General features: G+C 40.3%; 2 protein-coding genes across 2 annotated transcripts; both read right to left on the reverse strand.

Moving 5' to 3' along the window:
- Window positions 1-2,221: 2,221 nt before the first annotated feature.
- Window positions 2,222-5,169, reverse strand: myf5 (myogenic factor 5; the record flags this gene model as incomplete). Its single annotated transcript, XM_080050949.1, is given in 6 exon segments — window positions 2,222-2,427; window positions 3,019-3,091; window positions 4,527-5,024; window positions 5,026-5,082; window positions 5,085-5,129; window positions 5,131-5,169. Coding segments are annotated over 6 exon segments (918 nt in total).
- Window positions 5,170-5,721: 552 nt separating this feature from the next.
- Window positions 5,722-12,053, reverse strand: myf6 (myogenic factor 6; the record flags this gene model as incomplete). Its single annotated transcript, XM_080051501.1, has 5 exons — window positions 5,722-5,795; window positions 9,474-9,574; window positions 10,092-10,200; window positions 10,757-10,850; window positions 11,538-12,053. The coding sequence occupies 5 exons, from the start codon at window positions 12,051-12,053 to the stop codon at window positions 5,722-5,724; spliced, it is 894 nt and encodes a 297-aa protein (XP_079907627.1).
- Window positions 12,054-20,388: the final 8,335 nt, after the last annotated feature.

Here is a 20,388-nt window from a genome sequence, read left to right on the forward strand (position 1 = left end):
GATTGATTCCTGAATGGCCCAGAGGAATTAGTGACGTCAGTGACATTTTGAAACGCCGTATAGGACAGCCCTGGAGGTTGTTGGTGAAATACAAGCCACTGCAGGAATCTACACAATGTTTCACAGCCACACTGTAGCACACAGAGACAGGATCACTGGTAGATAGACGGTAGATGAGCTTCTATGCAAAAAGTGCAGTTGGATAGGGGAATCAAATCTGTATTACATGATGTTTTGAGCATGTTCACCCTACATTCACACAATGCTATACTGACAGACCTTTTTTGAGGAACTTGTACTTTAAAGGTGCACTATGTAACTTTTGGTGTGTCAGAAGCATATTCTCAAAGCTGAATAAATCAAAACTTAACTCACAGGAAAGCTGGATTCCTATAGAACACTGTTTTGTTAGAAAGCTACCTGAAAAGTTACTGTTTCACTGTTGTTTACAGCAAAAATGTTTTGTAAACTAACATTTCTTAACCAGCTTTTGTAACAAGGTTCTTTCAAATGTTACATATGAGCTTTATCAATGCGATATTATTTTACAGAATAAACAGTTGAAATTAGCCTCCATTGAGGCACAATACAAAGGAATCAAATAAAAACTGACATAATAGCACTGCACTGATGTATTTTCTTGATTTATAATTTTTTTTTAAAAGAGGAGATTTTGATAAGGGGAAAAAAACACAAGAGTGAGTATTGTGATTTTCTTTTAAACGTAAAAAAGTATTGTTATATAAAGTATTTCAAATCCTTTAGTATGACACACATGTAGCCTCATCACCTCCTCCGGCCACACTTTAGCTACAATTAGAGGCCATTTGTTCTCCACTGTGGTGTTGATGGTGTAATCAAGGGTGTTAATGATGACTGGAAGGAAAGAACAAACAGGTACACACTTACACCCAACCACACACAAACACACACACACACACACACACACACACACACACACACACACACACACACACACACACACACACAAACAGCCTCGTCCTCTTGAACACAGTCCCAGGCGCCCAGAAAGTACAAAGAGAATGGACTCAAATGTGATCAAAGAGTGAGGCGTAATGTGGGCTATTCATTTTTAAATTTTAATTTGCTATTATTAAGCGTCATCATTTTTCATGTCTGTCTTTGTTTAGATCCCTTCAGTGCCATGCAGAAAAACAGATATTGGAGAGGGACTAAATGCCCTTTTACACACGTGGTTTGTATGCAGCACGCTACACCAGTGATTACAGCAGTATCAGATGATGCACGGTATCAGCTGACCTCGATCACTTTCTAATGGGATCTCCACACCTCGTTAGTTGGTGACAGACTAGACTTTCCTCCTGAGAGACAGTCCTGTACCGTTATAAATGATCATTTATTTTTTGATAAAACCACTTTTTTGGCACTTGTATTCGTTATCATGTAAATACACAATAATCTGGTATCCTACATTTCTTTCTCATTACAGTAAAAGCAGGCGATACATTTCGGAAGTGTTTTTTTTTATGTTGGGAAAGCCACTTATTGGTGTTGTAATAATTCTGCAATAGTTAAAAAAAATGTAATGTCAATTTATTAATTTTTTTCTAGACATTCCTTTCTTCGTTGTCTTCACATTTGTTAAAGAGAACAATTCAAACCTAAGTAATATTTTGTTTGTATTGTTGTTTTGAATTTGTTTTGACTCGACGTCATTGAAAATGAGGGTCACCCCTCAATTGGTCTCTCGAGGATAAATAAAAGTCAAATGAAATGACATGAAAAAAAGTGACAATTAATTTTTTTTTCCCTATTTAATTATTTTGGTTAGAATTGATAAGACATCTGGTCACAAAGAAACAGCAGAAGAATAGAAATACTCAAAAACTTTTTATACGAAAACAGTGAAAGATTTAATGTTCATAACAATATAGAAAAAGCAAAAACAAATTAAATACAACTTCATGTTGGAGTAATGCAACATCACATTAACAGTCAAAATTAAATATGTATCGATGGGGTATAATAATAGCATGTATAGAATAAATGGGCAATTTACATTACATATTTACAATCTCATGTACAATATAAAAAGCTGCTTGCCACATGGTCGTCAGAAACAACAACAAAAACAACGGCTTATTCCCTTTCAGATTTGCACAAAAACCAGTTCTTATCATCTTCTTGTCGCAAGTGCAGCTGGTGTTTTGGTGAAGGCAATATATCCACGTAGTGTCTCTCACAGGACATGGTAGACGGGCCTGGGTCCGGGGCTCTCTGGCGTGCAGGGCTGAGATTCGGAGGAGGTGCCAGGGGAGAAGGTAGTAGTGGCTGTGTTCCTCACAGCGGACGCTCCACAGCTGGACTCCACTGAGGACAAACGGTCAACAATGCTGGAGAGACACTGCAGACTGGAGGCTCCGGCCGACTTATCGCACATACTGTCTGTTAGGAGGGCAAAGGAAGAGGACATGGGATCAGTCAAGAATTCAGTCAATTGCAAAGAGAGGAGAGTTGTTATACAGGCTTGTAAATAAAGCTAGGTTTTTTTTACAAGATTTTGCAATTTATATTTTATTTATTTTCTCTCTCGCATTATACTTTATACACTCAGTAAAAAAGACCCTGTATACATAGTTGTCTTGAGTAAATAGCCTAGGTCACTTTATACATACATACAGTACATCCCTACACACATACACTCAAACTTACTTTCAGTCATTTGTCTAAAAATGGATGACAAGTATGGATACAAAATACATTAGTTTATCATTTGTTTTATCATCTATGTATTTGTATCTATTTTTTTGTAATACTCGTTGCACTATTAGACTACCTGAGTTAAAATCAGACAAAACAAGTTCATTCACAAACATTTTCTTTCATGTTTTTATGGATGTATATGTTTTGTTATGAAATACCTAGAAAAACCCTGGCACTATAGGCAAAATAAAACATAAAATAATCTACCCTATGCTGGCTACGAATGCATGTCATATTCACATCAGGCTTGCCGTTGCTGTCATAAGATCTTACCATTCTTTGCATATGAATAACTGCCGCAGTAGTTTGCATTCAGCTGGTGCCACACAGGACTGTTGCTATCAACCTGCAAGGGGAAATGAAAAATCAAATTTAGCCTTTGACTTCTTGTAAACACTTTTTTTTTCAAACAGCAAACAGAAATGATGTCTTATGGTTGTATGATATATTCTCATATATAAGGGATAGGAGTGAATGTGTAAAAAAACAAAACAAGCAATGCCCTTCATGATATTCCCGGGCATGCAGGCAGACTAATAAATCCTGAATTCCAAAAGTTATGGGGGCTTCTTCATTTCACATCCACCTTGAAGCCAAAGTGGCAGTGTGTGTATGTGTATGTGTGCGCGCTCCCCTTCCCCTTCCCCTTCCCTTTGCCCCTGCTCTTGGGGGTGGGGGGCGTAGCGAATCGATTGAATCAGTGGAAGCAACACCAGTTTGTGCAAGATGACACTTTCTCTTGAGTAAATCTGCAGAAAATCCTGGCAAGCGGTGCAGAACATGCAGTCAGGATGGAATGCAGAAAAAGCGCCCAGTTTTTTTTCTCTTTTCTACCCTGCCAGACTTCAGTAAGGTGGATTTAGCTCGGGTTTATTAGGGGCTATAAAGTGTCCGGTGGTGGGAAAGCCATTACTCCCATCTAGAATTATGACTTTCTCTTTGTATTAGCTGATACACTTTTCACCTTCAGGGACTGTTTGTTGTTTAAGGACAACTAAAGTCTTCCTCACTTGTAAAAAAAGATGCATCACACACAGAGGACAGATACACATGTGTGTGTGTGTGTGTGTGTGTGTTTGTGTGTGTGTGTGTGTGTGTGTGTGTGTGTGTGTGTGTGTGTGTGTGTGTGTGTGTGTGTGTGTGTGTGTGTGTGTGTGTGTGTGTGTGTGTGTGTGTTGTGACTACGGAATGTGTGTTTTGTATTAAAGAATTTCCGAAGTGTATGACATGCATGGGGAAGCATGGTAATTGAAATATTGGGGCAACATGGGCTTATTTGATTAATAGGTTTCTAAATTGGAAAAATCCAGGCTATTTGGAACTGGAGTGCTCTACATGGTAATGAGAAGTGGCAACGGTGCAAGGGCCCTAAATGTAAGGTTCTGGATATATTTTGGTCACCAAGAAAGGTCTTTTTTTAAGGAAAGTTTCTACAGGATGGGGTCCAATCGTGCATGCAGTTGTAGATTTACCCCTTGCTCTGAATTGGTTTAGGATCCAATTTATGTTTGTAAATTGGAAAATCCAGGCTCTATCCTGAAACGAAGTGCTCTACATGGTAATGAGAAAAGGCAACAGTGCAAGGGCCTGGCTAAATGTAAGGTTCTGGAGATACTTTGGTGTCCGATAACGGATCTTTTCAGAGGGAAGTTTCTACATCTTGCATGCAGTTAGTCATCTCACTTCTTTTGAATTGGTTATAGAGCCACAGTACACAGAACATGCATGCCTCTGTGCAACCAGATGTTTTTCCAAGAAGATGCTTAGAGATGTCTTCTTACCATGCCATCAGAGCAGTTGGACAGCGGGCTCCCGGGCTCTGAGCTGCTCTCTCCAGGCAGACCGTAGTAGTTCTCCACCTGTTCTCGTAGCAGGTCCTGGAGGCTCTCGATGTAGCCGATGGCGTTCCTCAGGATGTCCACCTTGGGGAGACGCTGGCTGGGGTTGGCCGAGGTGCAGCGCCGCAGAGCTTCGAACGCGTGGTTGACCTTCTTGAGCCTCCTCCGCTCGCGCATGGTGGCGGCCCGGCGGCGGTCCGTGTGGTTGGACTTGCGCTTGCAGGCTTTGCAGGCCCACTGGAGGCAGTGTCCCGGCTGGTGAGGGGCCCCAGGGACCCTCACATGCTCGTCCTCATCGGAGCCGTCCAGCTCCATGCCGGCGCCAAACTCCAGGCTGTCCGGAGACGAAGAGGCGCACGCACTGTCGTAGTAGACCTGGGATGGTGAGAAGACGTCCATGGCTTGAGCTGAAGAAACAGAGTCTGAACAGATGGATGGAGAGATGGGCGCTTAAAGGAAGGAAGGAGGGTATAGTGGATAGAGGAGTGGGGTGAGAGAGAGAGGAGACCTCTGAGTGATATGAGGGGTCTGTTGGCCTTGGCCCCCCCTTATATGCCCCCACAGGCCAAGAGCCCAGGGCCCACATTGGCCAGATCTAATTACCATGGCCCATTGGCTGGGGGTTAGCTCCCCTCCCTTTGCCCCATCCCAAAACCCGCTGCCTCCCTCTCACCCCCCCCCCCCCCCCCCCCCAACACAGTACCCTGCAGAGTTTCCCACATCTGCACTTACGGGTGTTTTCCAACTCATCACTATACTCGCCTTCCAACGTAACCTTCTCCTGCAAGGCCACGATGATGAGTACAATGTTTGGGAATGTTTCAGGAGCGTGGGTGAACATTTGCAGCTTTAACCGACCCATGTGCTGGTTTGAACTAGTCATAGGTGCTTGGGTTTGCTTGATTTATCTCTCGCTGACCTCCAGGCATCGAGTCAAAGCCTACAAGGAAAGTGACACTTAGCTATGAAGACGTAAATATTAAAGAGAGTGTGTGTGTTTTGTTTGGTCAAACTGTCCAGAAAGCAGAGGGTGACCACTTCCAGGAGTATGCAGGGCCAATTTTTACGGTGGAGACAACAGCGTTGCAGATGCAGCCCAGCTGCAAAAGGAAGGTGTAACATTTCAAGCCCCGCAGATTCACATCAGAGTGGCAAAGCCTCCTCTAAACACCCCGGGCTCGTCGCTGAAGGTGCTGTCAATGAGGCCGTCCCCTGTTTGCCAAAGCTCATTTAAAACAAGTAATGACACAATTGACACCGCTGCTCAATTCCCTGCGCCATCTTCCCTTCCAGAACCAAATTTTAACCGTTAAAAGTTATTGAGACAAGTCGAGCACTTCAATTCAGCACACAACAGATGGCCATCATGGTGCACTGGTTGAAAGTAGAATGCAAGGTTGTTCATGGTGCAGAAATCTCAGTCTGTGACTTTTATCTGTTCAGAGGGATTTATTTATACAAGGGGAAATACATTGATTAGTTTTTTTTTTTATGTTGGAAATCATACCACTTAAAGACGTTTTGGACATGTAAACTTAAATAAAATATTCTGCCTTAATCTTTTTTGTTGCAAACTGTTGGCTTCTGTGTCATGGTGGCATTTTAAACTGGAATGAAGTTAATTTGATCCCCTTTTATTGGTAGAAAATTGTTCTCTTACAAGAAGACAGAGAATGTCACACTGAAAGAGCCTTCTTTGTTTTTTGTTTTTTTTACAGTTCGACCCAGACAACAAGTTGTTGTGGGTAATGATGTTGTTGACAGCTTACACGGATACAATGCGGATATTTCTCACAATGTGTCAAAACGTTTGGCGAGCCCCCTTCTCTGGGAACTGCGCGCACCTAAGAAAACACCCAGTACCTCTACTGCAACTGAATTGCAGTCCCGAGTTTGGATTAGGGCACAGCTGAGGAAGACATCGGCTCTCCCTCGCAGTTCGTAGCCGTGACTTCAAAGGCTATTTGGGGGCTGAGAACTATACGTCGACAATGAGAAAACCTGCTATCAACCCGTGAGAGGCTAATTGAGACTGCAGTAGTAGTTAGATTGGCGCAGCACATGGCGTCATTCATTGGGAATACACGCAGGCAGTTTACATTGGGCGCAGTGTATAGTCGTTACGCACAGGGCCGACCGCTGCTGTGAACTGTGCGCCCGGCCTGGTCTCTTGGGAACTCTCTTGAGTTTGCTTTCTTGTTGTTCTCAAGGGTCAGAGACGGAGTTAAGTGAAGGGCAGGAGGTGATCTTTTTATGTCCATCTTCCTCACGTCTGAAAACCTTATTTCTTCCAAACGGCCTTCATGCCTTGACTTAATACGCTGCTTGTTTGGTGCAACACAAGCTCCCCCTGGCAATGTATCACTTACCATATCCGTGCAGATACCATCTCTCACTGGTGCACACTTTGGCAAAATGAAATATTGAATTCTACTTTATATCTATAAAAGAAAAAAATATATATATATAATAAAAAAAGCACTTTGGCTGTCAAAATAATGTTGAATAATGTTGAAACCCCCAAATAAAGTTGAATAAAAAAACTGTAAAATATTTTTTTTTTTCCATTTCAAAGCTCAGTGGTTTTTGTTAAAGGCTTTTCTCCCCTCCACACACACATACAAACCCGAGTCCATTTTACTATCCCCACTAGAATTACTGATACAAAAAAAAGAAAAAACATTTTGAGTGGCAACACCATTTGTTTGGCAGCGAGCGGTGCGAGGTGCGCTGCCAGCACTCGCTTGCAGAAGTGAATCCTTTTTCTATAGCAGGATATTATTCAAGGAAAGAAAAAAAATGTCTGGATAAATCAGAGCATTTAGCCTGTGGGCTTATCCTCCCTCTCTCTTTCTCTCCCTCCCTCTGTAACAGCTCGCCTTTCATCAGCTTTTGACTTTTAAAACACTGCCTTCACAGCCAAATGAGAATTATATGGTGTCATCAGCAACACCGAAAATCCCTGTAAAGTCAGACAAGGGAGAAAGAGAGTAGGGGCTCCAAAGAGGGTTGCTGTGTGTTTTTGTTTGTGCTTGTATTGTTTTCAGATGAGGCATACAGAAATAAGACAGTGAGGTTCAATACACAGCTGGGATTTTACAGCAAATATAACTATTTTTTTTTATATTTTCACAGTTGTAGGTATACCCACATTGAATCAAACAAGTATCCAGCACAAATAATGACTGTTGTCTACAATTTTGCTAAAATGCAGTCGTTAACAGAAAGACATTGAATTAGTAGATACCCACGGAACTGCAAAATATAGTGGAGCAGCACTGTTGACTGCTATCAGACTGAGTGAGCGAGCGAGAGCCCATTAAAGTCACATTACTGTTTAGGGTATCATGTTTCTGTCTGGGTCTTTTTCTACAGAAAACAGGATATTTGGTAAAAGATATGAATGGATGTGTTGAAAAGGGCCATAAATGAGCCCTGGGTTGATGTGTATTTCTCAGCCGTCTTTATTCAGTATCCATCTCCCTGAAATTACCAATACAAATATGTAAAATTTGACTTAGAAGTACAGAAGTATTTGCCATGAAAATGTCTTACGTATCAAACATTCAGAATGGACACAAGTCAGGGAGTTCATGCGTCTTCTGTGGAGCATCTTTAAACAGTCACTCAACACACTTTTTAGACACTTAAAAAACTGAAAAGTGGATGACCTTCACACTTAAGTATGGGTTAAACTCTCTCCCTGGTCCTTTCTAATGCTTTTGAAACGGTTTTGGAGGAAAGTTAAGGTAAGAAAGGCAGTAAAAAGTGATTAAAAGTACTATTTGAAGCAGAAGAGTATACTCAAACATGTTCTTAGGCAAATACCTTTACAACATTCTAGAAGCTACAGCCATGTTTTTATGTGATGTCTTTTATATAAAACACATTGTTTTCTGCTTGCAGATGTTACACTGAGGTCTTTAGCTTCTGATAAACCTGATACATGTATCACTTCTTCTTTTTTTTTTAAAGATATTTTTTGGGCATTTTTATGCTTTATTGATAGTGCAGAGAGACAGAGGGGTAGAGAGGGCAGTGACATGCAGAGAACGACCGCGGGTGGGAATCGAACCCGGGTCTGCTGCTGGGCCCGGTCCGGGAGGGGGACGCCTCACCAACTGAGCTAAAGGCGCCCCCCTCATGTATCACTTCTAATGGACAACCATGTGTGTGTGTGTGTGTGTGTGTGTGTGTGTGTGTGTGTGTGTGTGTGTGTGTGTGTGTGTGTGCGTGTGTGTGTGTAAGCATGTGTTCGTTTGTGTGTGTGTGCATGCACGTGCACGTGTGTGTGTGTGTGTGTGCGCGTGTGTGTGTGTGTGTGTGTGTGTGTGTGTGTGTGTGTGTATATGTGTGTGTGTGTGTGTGTGCTGGCCTGAGAGATGAGGCAGCGTCCCAAAGGTCAACAGGGGCTTTGCGTCATCCACAGAGATCTGAGGGAGACCAGCACACCCCAACATAGTCAACAAACGCCCCCCGCCACACACACACCTACACACACACACACACACACACACACACACACACACACACACACACACACACACACACACACACACCACCCCTCTTGCTCATGTCAATACATGACAAACAAGACTCAACGGATTCCTAATGCCGTTATCGACCCGTCACACGTTTAAATAGCACGCATGTAGTCTCGTTACCGATTCGTGACCGAGGAAACGATGATTAATTAAGACCCTAATGGATCAAATCACTTCATTATCCCGATGGGGCTTTGCACTGCCGTCCTGCTGCGCCAAGTTTCCATCTCCCCAAAACATATGACAGGAGAGGAGAGGCATGCTGTGTTTAGAGGAGACTCCAGTTACTGTTGTTGGATCAGTACTACTAGAGGCCATGTTAGGAAACAAAGAGAAACAGCCTGACAAAGAACCACTCCAAGTCTCTGGCAGATTTTATGGACTTGTTTTATAACGGTGAACACTGGGGGGAACTGGGAGATCTTGAAGTAGTAGCGATGTTTTCCTCTTTGCGTGTAAGAAAACAGAGATACAGAGAGGTGTAGAGTTACCTAAACTCTGTCTCTATTTGCTGTAAATAAAGGTTGCACCAGTGGCATGCACAACCTCTCTATGGGGCAGGGGCAAAACTTTATAAAACGGCACCCTTTTTGTATGTTGTCTCTGCTTTCCGGGATTACCAATTGAAGAACAAAGGAATACAAATGGTGTGTAGAATCTTGCAAAAGTAGCAATTTTATTTCCTTGGTCAAGTTATGTACAAATATTTAACAACAATATCAGCTTCTTCCTAAAGAATTTGTCTCCTTCTGAATATAAAATAAATAAATCTAAAACATCACAATCTTATAAAATATGTACAAATAAGTTGCCCCCTGCTGTACAAAGTAGGACGACATAAACAAAACAAGCCATAGTGGAAATAATTTAGGGATAAACATTGTAAAATTTGAAGAAAAAAATAAACACAATTAAAAAAAAAAAGAAGATAGTTGTCCAGTCAAGGGTTGATTAGTGTTTTTACTTTTGGGAGACCACGTCCTCACTGCTGCTGATTTTGTTGCCGTTGGTGATGCTGTCCACGATGGAGGACAGACGCAGGAGGCTGGACGACCCAGAGGACTCAATGGCTCCTGAAAAAAACAATGGAAAAAATGATTTAGAAAAACACCATTTCACTAGCTTGTTTGGTTATAATAGAGGTGCAGTGTGTAGCATTTATTGGGATTTTACAGACCAGACTTGGTCTCTTATATCTACAGAAGAGTGGGGCTTGCCACCATGGAGGCCGCCATTTAACACTGCCAAGCTTCTACAGTAGCACAGAATGGACAAACTTAACGGCCATAATGCATTTTTAAAGTGGTTGTCCTGGCGAAATGCACCTGTTGGAAGACGAAGTAGAAGTACAATAGAATAAATAACTAAACACAACATCACCTCATCACTTGATATTGTTGAAAGCCTTGAGGCAGTGGTCGATGATGCCATATTTAGTAACTAGATTCTTGTCCTTGAAGGCCACTGAAGTTTTTGTTATTAATCGAAAGCGGTGGTGTTACCCAGGGAGCGTTGCATTTTAGAAATGTCACCACTAGATGCCACTAAATATTCAGATATTACACACTGCACCTTTAATTCATGTATTTAGTGTTGATTGTAAGTGACGTTGGTTTAACCGCTATATACCTTCTCTCTGGTTAATGATGGCTACATTGGAATGGTCAGCAGAGGTCGGCCAGGTCTCCGACGACTTTTTCCAGTGGTAATCATGACTGGACACCTGTAAAAAAAAACATGTCACTTATCATACATACATGTATTTTAGAATAGAATATTTGACTTTATTGTCATTGTTAAAGTACAATGAGATTCAGTGTGCAAATCCATCTTCACCAATGCTAGAAGATAAATGATAAGATGATAAAAACAAAAAAAGGGACTTAAAACAGTAAAAGCGAATATATATATATATATATATATATATATATATACTTTAGGTCTACATGTAGTGCATATGGTTGTTATTGCAATTGTGTCAGTTAATGTTAAACCACATGGATAATGCCAAACTGTAAAAGCCATTGAAGCATGGCAGATATTGACAATCATAAAAATAACCAAATTAATGAATAAGAAATTGATCATTATTCTAGGGAGATTGCAGGGACATCTTGATGGAAACTGCCAATACCCTTACTGAACATTTTACTGCTAGTGCCAACTGGAATAAAAAAGATGATGGCAACACTGCGATATAAAAATGCAGTAAACACCGCTTAATGTCTTTAAAAGCACCACAGACACCATGCAGGGATATTATAGGGGTGTTAGTAGGGAATAAAAGCCCATCATTAAGCCATCATTAGGACCCTATAAAGTCAGGTGATTACCAAGGGCACGCAGAAAGACTCTTGTGGGAATACTATGAGATTGTGTGTTTTGGTAGCCTATGCAGTGATTTGCTTACACTGTCTTTCACGTTAAAGTTGTTTCCATGCTGTGTCTTTTCCTGCTCATCCAGCGTCTGCAACAGGTCTTGCAACCGCTCGATATAGCCGATGGCGCTGCGTAAAATCTCCACCTTGGGCAGCCTCTGGTTGGGGTTTGGCACGGTCTTCCTCTTGAGCGCTTCGAAGGCCTCGTTGATCTTCTTGAGCCTCCGTCGCTCTCTCAGCGTGGCGGCCTTGCGTCTGTCCGTGGGCGCCGACTTCCGCTTGCAGATTTTACAGGCCCACATGAGACACTGGCCCTCGCAGTGCGCCCTTAGGCCCGGGGGCGCTAAAACGTGCTCCTCCTCGCTGCTCTCTCCCCCAGTTTCGGAGGGCACGTTGCCTCCCTGGCCCGGGGACAACGGGCTGTCATTGCCGTTATAAAGTGGGGACACCCCCGCCATGTCCAAGTGCTGTAGTGGTCCATGATCCCCTTCTTCCAAGTAACGCAAATCATTGAAAAGATAAGGGTTTGTCTCAAAAAGGTCCATCATATTGTTGAATCCCCCTCGTCTTGCCCTCTTTCTTTCTCTATCTCTTTCTGTTTTGACAGTGGGGACTGTGTGGCATTTCAACAGAGCAGCGGGGACACAAGTCACCCGGCTTATATATAGAATGTGAAACTCTATATCCCAACGCTTTGGCTGTCACACACTGCATCAAGCATCTTTTTTTTTTTTTTTCAATGGCACTTTACAACCCACCAGTAGGAAACACACACACACACACACACACACACACACACACACACACACACACACACACACACACACACACACACACACACTCACAGGAGCTATTGAAATGACAGGTGCTATCTGCATCCTTAAATAAATGGTAACACATTGATAATGATATTTCCCAGCGATGAGACACAGGATTGCACAGAGAAAGACATTGACATAAAGCTGTTGTTCAGCACATAACAGGGCAAAACTGAATGTTAATGAATATTTAGTTGTTGGTGCCATTTTCCTATATGAAACCTTTTATAGGGCTCAATGAGCTGTGACTAATGGCTTTATTAATGTTTTTTTAATCATACAATATGCCACATGAAAGTCAGCCTTTGATTATAATGTATATATATAACCTATATATATATACTTTAAAGTTTAACACATTTGATGTATTGAATATTAGATTGGTAACAACCTGTGCCCTTATCTATTCTCTGTCAAGCATTGACATTATACAATTATTTGAAAAAGCAGATTTAATAATCTATACCACATGCCTTGTAAGAAAGTGGTATTTAAAACAGCTGTAATCAATATTTCTATATTAACAATGGTTCAAACGACGTCACTTTCCCCCTAGCTCTACAGAATGCTATAAACGCTTCTTGTTTATTGCGTAATTTCTCTCATCTGCATTGTTTTCAGACATCGTCGGCAGAGCTTTTCAATTAAAAAAATCTCTACTAAAACTAATTTAAAGGACCTGCACAGCTTCAAAACACGTCAGCATCCAGCCAGTGAAAATAGTGGGGCATTTAGCAATTAGCAGCTAAAAAAATCCCCAGGAACACAACTCCCAAACGGATATTATGATAATGCTATCCCTATGTCCTGAATGCGTCAATAAGCAAAGTGTTTGCTAATAATCTCCCCAGATCAAATTAAAAGGGGGATGATAATATGTTAGTGTTGTTTTAACAGTGTTTTTCCATGGCCTCTAAGGTCTTCAAATTATTCACTATCCATAAATAAATAAAAATTGTAACTTGCGTTTGCCTCATTAGAAAGAGTTTACCAAAGTGTTTAATGTTTTATTTGTTTAGGTAATAACCTTTAGGTATGAACGGTTTACAAATACAAACAGCTCAATAAGCTGGTTTAATTGCCTTAAATTCGAATATTTGGACAGTGTTGTCTGGAGATTCCGAGCAAGAGTGTAATATCATCCATACATACATATTTCGGATGTGTATAGTGCATGTTTGAATGTGTAGTGGGAATGGTATGGGCCCGATTGTAACTTGCAGAAAAATCCCAATATAGAACGGACTGGAATGTGCAGAGTCAAAACAGCGTTTGAGGAACGCACGCATGTTGTGTTATAAATAGAATGGAGGCTCATTCATCTCAGATTCATAAAAGAGATGTGACGAAGTGAGTTATAGCCCTTGGGCCATTATTATTTTTTTTTTTGCTTTAACCTTGAAAGGTCTACGAACCATAATGTGAGGGATTCCTATTATAGTATAGGCTACACTACTAGTGATGTTTTACTTTAACCCAATGGGTGCCCCCCCCCCTCCCCCTCTCACCCCAGGCTTCTGTTACCCTGTTGTGGAAAGCTGGAGTCAAGTCACGTGTTGCTTTTCGTCATTTGTCAGGGTCTGAAATACTACTATGACCAGTCAACACTGTATTTTTAAGTCCCTCTAACTTGACTATAATGCGTCAATTATGCGGTGTTCACTTTATATTACACAAACTCTTAATAAAAGCAGCCAAGCGATAAACACTATGCATATCTAATCGATCAATGAATCAAATAAATAAATGCTTAAATTGACACATAGAGTATTTTGACTAGTTTGGTATTTGTACTTGTACTTAAGGAATACCTCCTCCAACACTGCATATCAGCTGCCTGGTTGTTATTCCAGTTAGTAAGATGTATGGCAGCTCCCAGAAGTACAACAGAAGATATCTCTAAATCACAATTACTTATACAAAAGCTGGTGGCAAAAAGGCTGCGAAAGCAACAGTCACCTTTAGTTACATCAATGTAAAAATCCAATTTTAACACTAATATAATCAATTAAGGAGCTTCCATTTTCTTTTAGATGACTACAAAGATGGAGCTTTTAAATTTGTGACTGCAATCAGTTACACTTTGGCATAATTTGTGTCCCTACTTTTCATGTCTTCCCTATCTGCCACCAGTGTTGTCGTGCTAAATAAGATGGTTTAACTCCAATCTGTCTCACCACCACTTATCTCTACACGGCTCAGTTTGTCTTGTCAAACTCAGTTGAACGAGATGTCATTGAGGACTGTGGCATCCCATTTGACTGCAGCGTGCCCTTTCAGCTGGTATGTCGCCCTAGGAACTCCTAATTAATGTTATTAGTTCCACCTGTGCAGTGTCACAACACTTGCTGTGGAAAAGCTACTGTTCAATTGTTTTCAATGCTGACTTATTTGTCAATCCAGCAGTGTGTGAATTTTTTTAAAGTCATGTTGACATTTCATTGCGACTAAATCCGTGGTGTTATTCGAAAAACAAAAGTGTGAGTTCTGTTCCTTTTAATGTGTGCCTTGTTGTAAATTATGCAAATGAGTAATGTACCCAATAGTAGACACTCCTGTCTCCAGAATATTATTTTTTTTAAACCCTCATTTTGCCCAGAAATTAGTTTCAAAATAAACAATATAATGAGGAAAAGCAAAGTAACAATGCTTTATTTGCTGTTTATGTATGTTTTCCTACAATGATCATTAACATGTCTATGGTTAGGCTTGGGCAACTAAAAGCTGTTGATGTCTTGGTTATAGAGTGAAAAGTTTACACCGACTTTAAGTATAAGAGTATACAATTATTCAAACTACCATAGATACACAATTTTTAGTGTTATAGTGCCTACACTTATAAGATGCAGGACACAAACCCCATTCACATAAGTGTATAATTTTGGTTATTAATTACACATGTGCATGGCTTTCTTTGTCAAAATGTGCCTGCTTATGTGGGCTAAATTAGCCCTATGTTATGTCAATTGGCCAGCAAATGACACCTATAATGTCAGATAAAGTTATGTGCACAATTTGTTCATGCCCAAAAGGTATTTCCTTCTTGCTTATGCAGCAGGACAGAAATTGCATGTGTAGTGTTTTTCATATTCAGATCATAGTCTAGCTCATACTCGGAGAGAGCTTTATTTATGTAGCATTATGAAAAATTTATAATAAATCATGTATATAGAAACCTTATAATATCGCCAAATGAACTCTGGTAAACCGCTATAATTCTACTGCCAGTGATGTTAGGTTAAATTATATAAAGTATACTTTTCCAGATATGTGTAAAACATTAAATAATGTATAACAAATGCATGAGATTTTCTTTCTGTTTTTTTCTCAGTACAGAGGGAGGAAATTCTCGTGGGCAGTCACTTGTGAAAGAGAAAATACAACTTTTTTTATTGGTTTGCTCTTTGTGGGCTTGTCATGCAGCAGAAATGATATGTGCGATATATAGAGGCGAGTGTGTAAGTTAGAGTGTGTGTGTGTGTGTGTGTGTGTGTGTGTGTGTGTGTGTGTGTGTGTGTGTGTGTGTGTGTGTGTGTGTGTGTGTGTGTGTGTGTGTGTGTGTGTGTGTGTGTGTGTGTGTGTGTGTGTGTGTGTGAATGGGGTGCATTTAATTCTCACGAGTGGGAGGTTTTGTCAGGTAAGATAGATTTTTGCTTCCCACTGTAACCATAAAAATCTAAACACAACTAGTGCTGCATTGCCCGTCACTGGCACTTTCTTATTTTCTTGCAAACAAATCTTCACAGAGTGAAGAAACAATGACAATGGGTGATGAATGAGGGTTAATTTTAAATATATTAGATTGGTGGACTCTCCGAATTTCTCTGCTCACGGCACCATGTTGCTCCTAACGTCTTGTCTAATATAAATGGAACATCTGCCTCCTTTCACTGAGCTTAAAGCTATAGTGCGTAACTTCTTCAGCCTCTATGAGAAATTCTGATTAATTACAACAACATTGTCAGTGAATCTACATGGGGTAAGCCTTCGGTGATTGCGCATGGATTTTATACCTTCTGCTGTACATCCAGGTGTTTTCTTATCATATCATATAAACAACTGAAACATTTTGTAGGCACTTCTTGAGCTCCTGCGGCAGTGTCAGGGGGTGACACCAGTTTGTTAACACTAACACTACCATATTGAGTAATGCGGAGAGAGTTTTGACATTCATTTCTATAAAAAAAAGTTATGCACTATAGCTTTAAACAAAGTTTATTTTTGTTCATTTTCTGTGATTGACTTGGAGTGGTTTCCCTGCTGTGCCCCCGGTCGATGTATTCTCTCTCCGAAGGGCTACTGTGCATCCTGGACCGGACCATAAATTCCTGTCAGTGTCAAGGGGGTTGACGCTTCAGCTGTCTGAGAGAATCATGGGATAGGCTATAGCCTGGGTAGGAAACCCAACATGGAGGATCTCAGGCTCTCTCTCTCTCTCTCTCTCTCTCTCAAGCGGTGGGGAGGTGGAGTGGAGATGGGTATGGGACTGCAGGGAAGTGTAAATCTGTCCAGGGAATCCAAAGAAGCAACAGCTCTGCAGTCTGAACTATGCATCTAAATAGGATACTGAAAAAAAAGTTATGATGAAATCTAAATGTGTATGAATGAGCCGACACAATTATTCATTAAAAACTTCAGTAACCTCAGAAAAAAATGGCTTCTTTAGATTGGGTTGCAGTGGTGAATAAAAAAAGGTCATCTTACGGCAAGTGAGTCTTATAGAATAGTGTAACCATTATTTTATCTTTAGCCAAGAGTAAGATGATGAGATTGATCCCACTGTTTTATCTCTGTTAAATTTGGACAAACAACCAGGAGACAGTTAGCTTAGCTTAGCACAAAGACTGGAAACAGCTAGAAACAGTTAGCCTGGCTCTGTACAAAAGTAACCAAATCCGACTTCCAGGACCTCTTAAGCTCACCAATTACCATATCACATCTAGTTTGTTTAAGAAAACAACATACACAAATTGATGTTCTAAAAGAGCTTAATATGAGGCTAAAAAGATCAATATAAGATAAAGTGAATTATTCCAGAAAAAAAATTATCATTTGGGTAAATAAGTTAATGTGGGTGTATATCTCCATTCATCTCTGCTTCCAGCCAAATGAAATAAATGAGGGAAGAAAGTTTTTAAAAATACTTTCTGCACTTTTGGCCAACATCTCAATATTCCAAATACCCAGGGGGCAAAGTGATTTTATGGACATGGAGCGTTGTAAAAGGTTGTTCACCAAAAATGACATCTAGGACCTTCCACGATCACAACCTGGGTGGACAACCTTGTCAACAAGCTGCTGGAAAGCTACAATGGGCCGACATAGCAAATCAGAACCACTGTTTAAGTCAGGGGTGTCCAAACTACGGCCCGCGGGCCAACTGCGGCCCGCGGCCCGCTTTTTATTGGCCCACGGCCGATTTTAAAAATATAATGCAATATGGCCCTTTAAAAAAAAAAAAAAAAAAAAAAAAAAAAAAAAAAATTTTTTTTTTGCATTTCTTAGTTAACCCACTAGTGCAGGGGTGTCAAAACTGATTGATTGGCCCTTGGCACATTTTAAAAATATAATGTAATATGGCCCTTTTCATTTTTAAATAATCTAAATGCACTCATTATATTGCAGAGAAATATGTCCCATAAAAGAAAAAGAGCATCAAGGCCATCCCAGAGGACCCTGCATAATATTCAAATTTAAATTAATATTATTATGGAAAATCTATGTGTCCTTCTCCAATAGCTTCTAAATCATCTGACACAGTGTTTACATTTTTTTTCATACAAAATTCTTCAGCTTTAGCCTCTTAATTTCCCTCTCAAAGTGCACCAGATTCATGCATTTCACTTTAAAAACTTAAAAAAATCTCCCGGGGGGGCATACCCCCGGACCCTCCTTGGAGGGGCGGGATCTCAGCTGGCTACTATTTTCACCAAGCTGGACATTAGACGTAAAAGCAGAAAACACTGGGTGTATCAATGGCATTTAACAAGAGGGGGATGTATATTTTTAATGTGCAAGTAAAGTGTTGCCGTGAAGAAGGATTACAATTTACGAAGACACTATGAAACTAAACATCAGAGCAGCTACATGTCCTGATTATTTTTGCAAAGTGGCCCGGCCCTTCGTAGATTTTTCTGTATGTGGCCCTCAGTGAAAAAAGTTTGGACACCCCTGGTTTAAGTGAATGGGGGTGAATGGGGATGGGCTAATGGGGAATTTTTTGAACTTATAGATATCATTATGAAACTTTGCCAGTTGATTACTGACATTAAAACAAAAACTTTTTGTATTACAGTATTTTCAAAAATGTTTAAATAAATATGAAAAATCATCAATATCTTACTAATGATGCGAAAATTTGCATATCTGCAAAGCCCCAAAATCTAGATGTTGGAAGAAAACAAAGTCAATTTGTTTTAAAATTTTGAAAACAAAACAAGTGTCCAACTGCCTGAAGCCTTTCCTAATCACAGTTCAAATTTGATCAATAAACCATAGAAAATACACTTTTTACACAGTTACATTTCATGTGCTATGGACCAAAAGTGTCCTTTTGGAGTCTCCAGCTGGTATTTTAGGAAACGGCTAGACATTCCCTTGGAAAAAACAGTGTAAAAAATTAATTTTCTATGGGTTATTGATCAAATTTGAACTGTGATTAGGAAAAGCTTCAGGCAGTTGGACACTTGTTTTTTTTTTAATTTAAAAACAAATTGACTCTGCTTTTGTCCAACATCTAGATTTTGGGGCTTTGCAGATATGCAAATTTACGCATCATTAGTAAGATATTGACGATTTTCATATTTATTCAAACTCTTTGGAAAATACTGTAATACAAAAAGTTGTTGTTTTAATGTCAGTAATCAACTTGCAAAGTTTCATAATGATATCTATAAGTTTAAAAAATTCCCTATTAGCCCATCCCCATTCACCCCCATTCACTTAAACAGTGGTTCTGATTTGCTCTATGTCGGCCCCCTGTAGCTTTCCAGCAGCTAGTTGACCAGGTTGTCCACCCAGGTTGGGATCCTGGAAGGTCCTGGATATCATTTCTGGTGAACAACCTTTTACAACGCTCCATGTCTGTTTTTCCCAAAAAAAGGGGTTTTGCCCCCTAGGTAAAACTCTAAAGTAGGACATGATCCTGGCAGAATCAGTCAGTTAGTATTTCCTCCAGTGGCACATTTTTTTCTTGGGTGAATAATTGATCAGGTGCTGGGGGATATGTGAGACAGAGCTAATAAAATATAACAGTTCTCTGCCGACTCATTCCAACTAAACTGATCATATTTTCCTTTAAAAGGAATCATCCAGCATTTCTTTTTGTTTATTTGAGGCACAAAGATTTGCCACAACATTCTATCTCTTTTTTATTTCCTTCATTTTATATAATTTTTTTGTGGTATTAAAATATCAAAATGCAGACTCAAAATCCATTCATATTCATTGATATCCATGTCTTAAATATGTATATCAAGGACATATTCACCCCTATCCTCTAACCTGGTAAAATATAGTATAAGTAAATAAATCACATTGACAAAATAATATTAATATTATCAGTTGAACATACCTCCAGGAACATAACCATTAACTCTTATGGTCCTATAGTGAATGCTGGATCTTTATGATATTACTAAAGCGTTACCAATAACACTTTGCTTGAATATTAAAGCCACTACGAGTAACATTGCCCGTTGGCGGCCCCTTTGGACAAAAGCGGTAGTATTTTTACGACGCCAGCTGTCGTGAAGCTGTTTTCTAGCTCGTGCCGGGCGTGCGAGATTCAAATGATCAGGAAGCAATATAGTGCATGTCCGTGTGTTGAAAGTGTGAGGGCACCGGACTCTTTTCCATACCAAACAACGCTCCGTGAGAGTGGTTAGTGACACAGCATCAACTAATGCCAGTCAGTGCTACACACACCTGATTGCAATGAGTTGATGCAGTGTCACCTCTCACGGAGCTGAAAGATTCCGTGTCCTCACACAAAGCGAATGAACGAGAGACGGCAGTTAGTATGGATCACGATGAGGTAATGTGTTTATGTTGTTGTAAATAATGA

Source organism: Ammodytes marinus (genome assembly GCF_949987685.1).
Source record: "Ammodytes marinus genome assembly, chromosome: 22".
In the NCBI taxonomy this organism is placed as follows: Eukaryota; Metazoa; Chordata; class Actinopteri; order Uranoscopiformes; family Ammodytidae; genus Ammodytes; species Ammodytes marinus.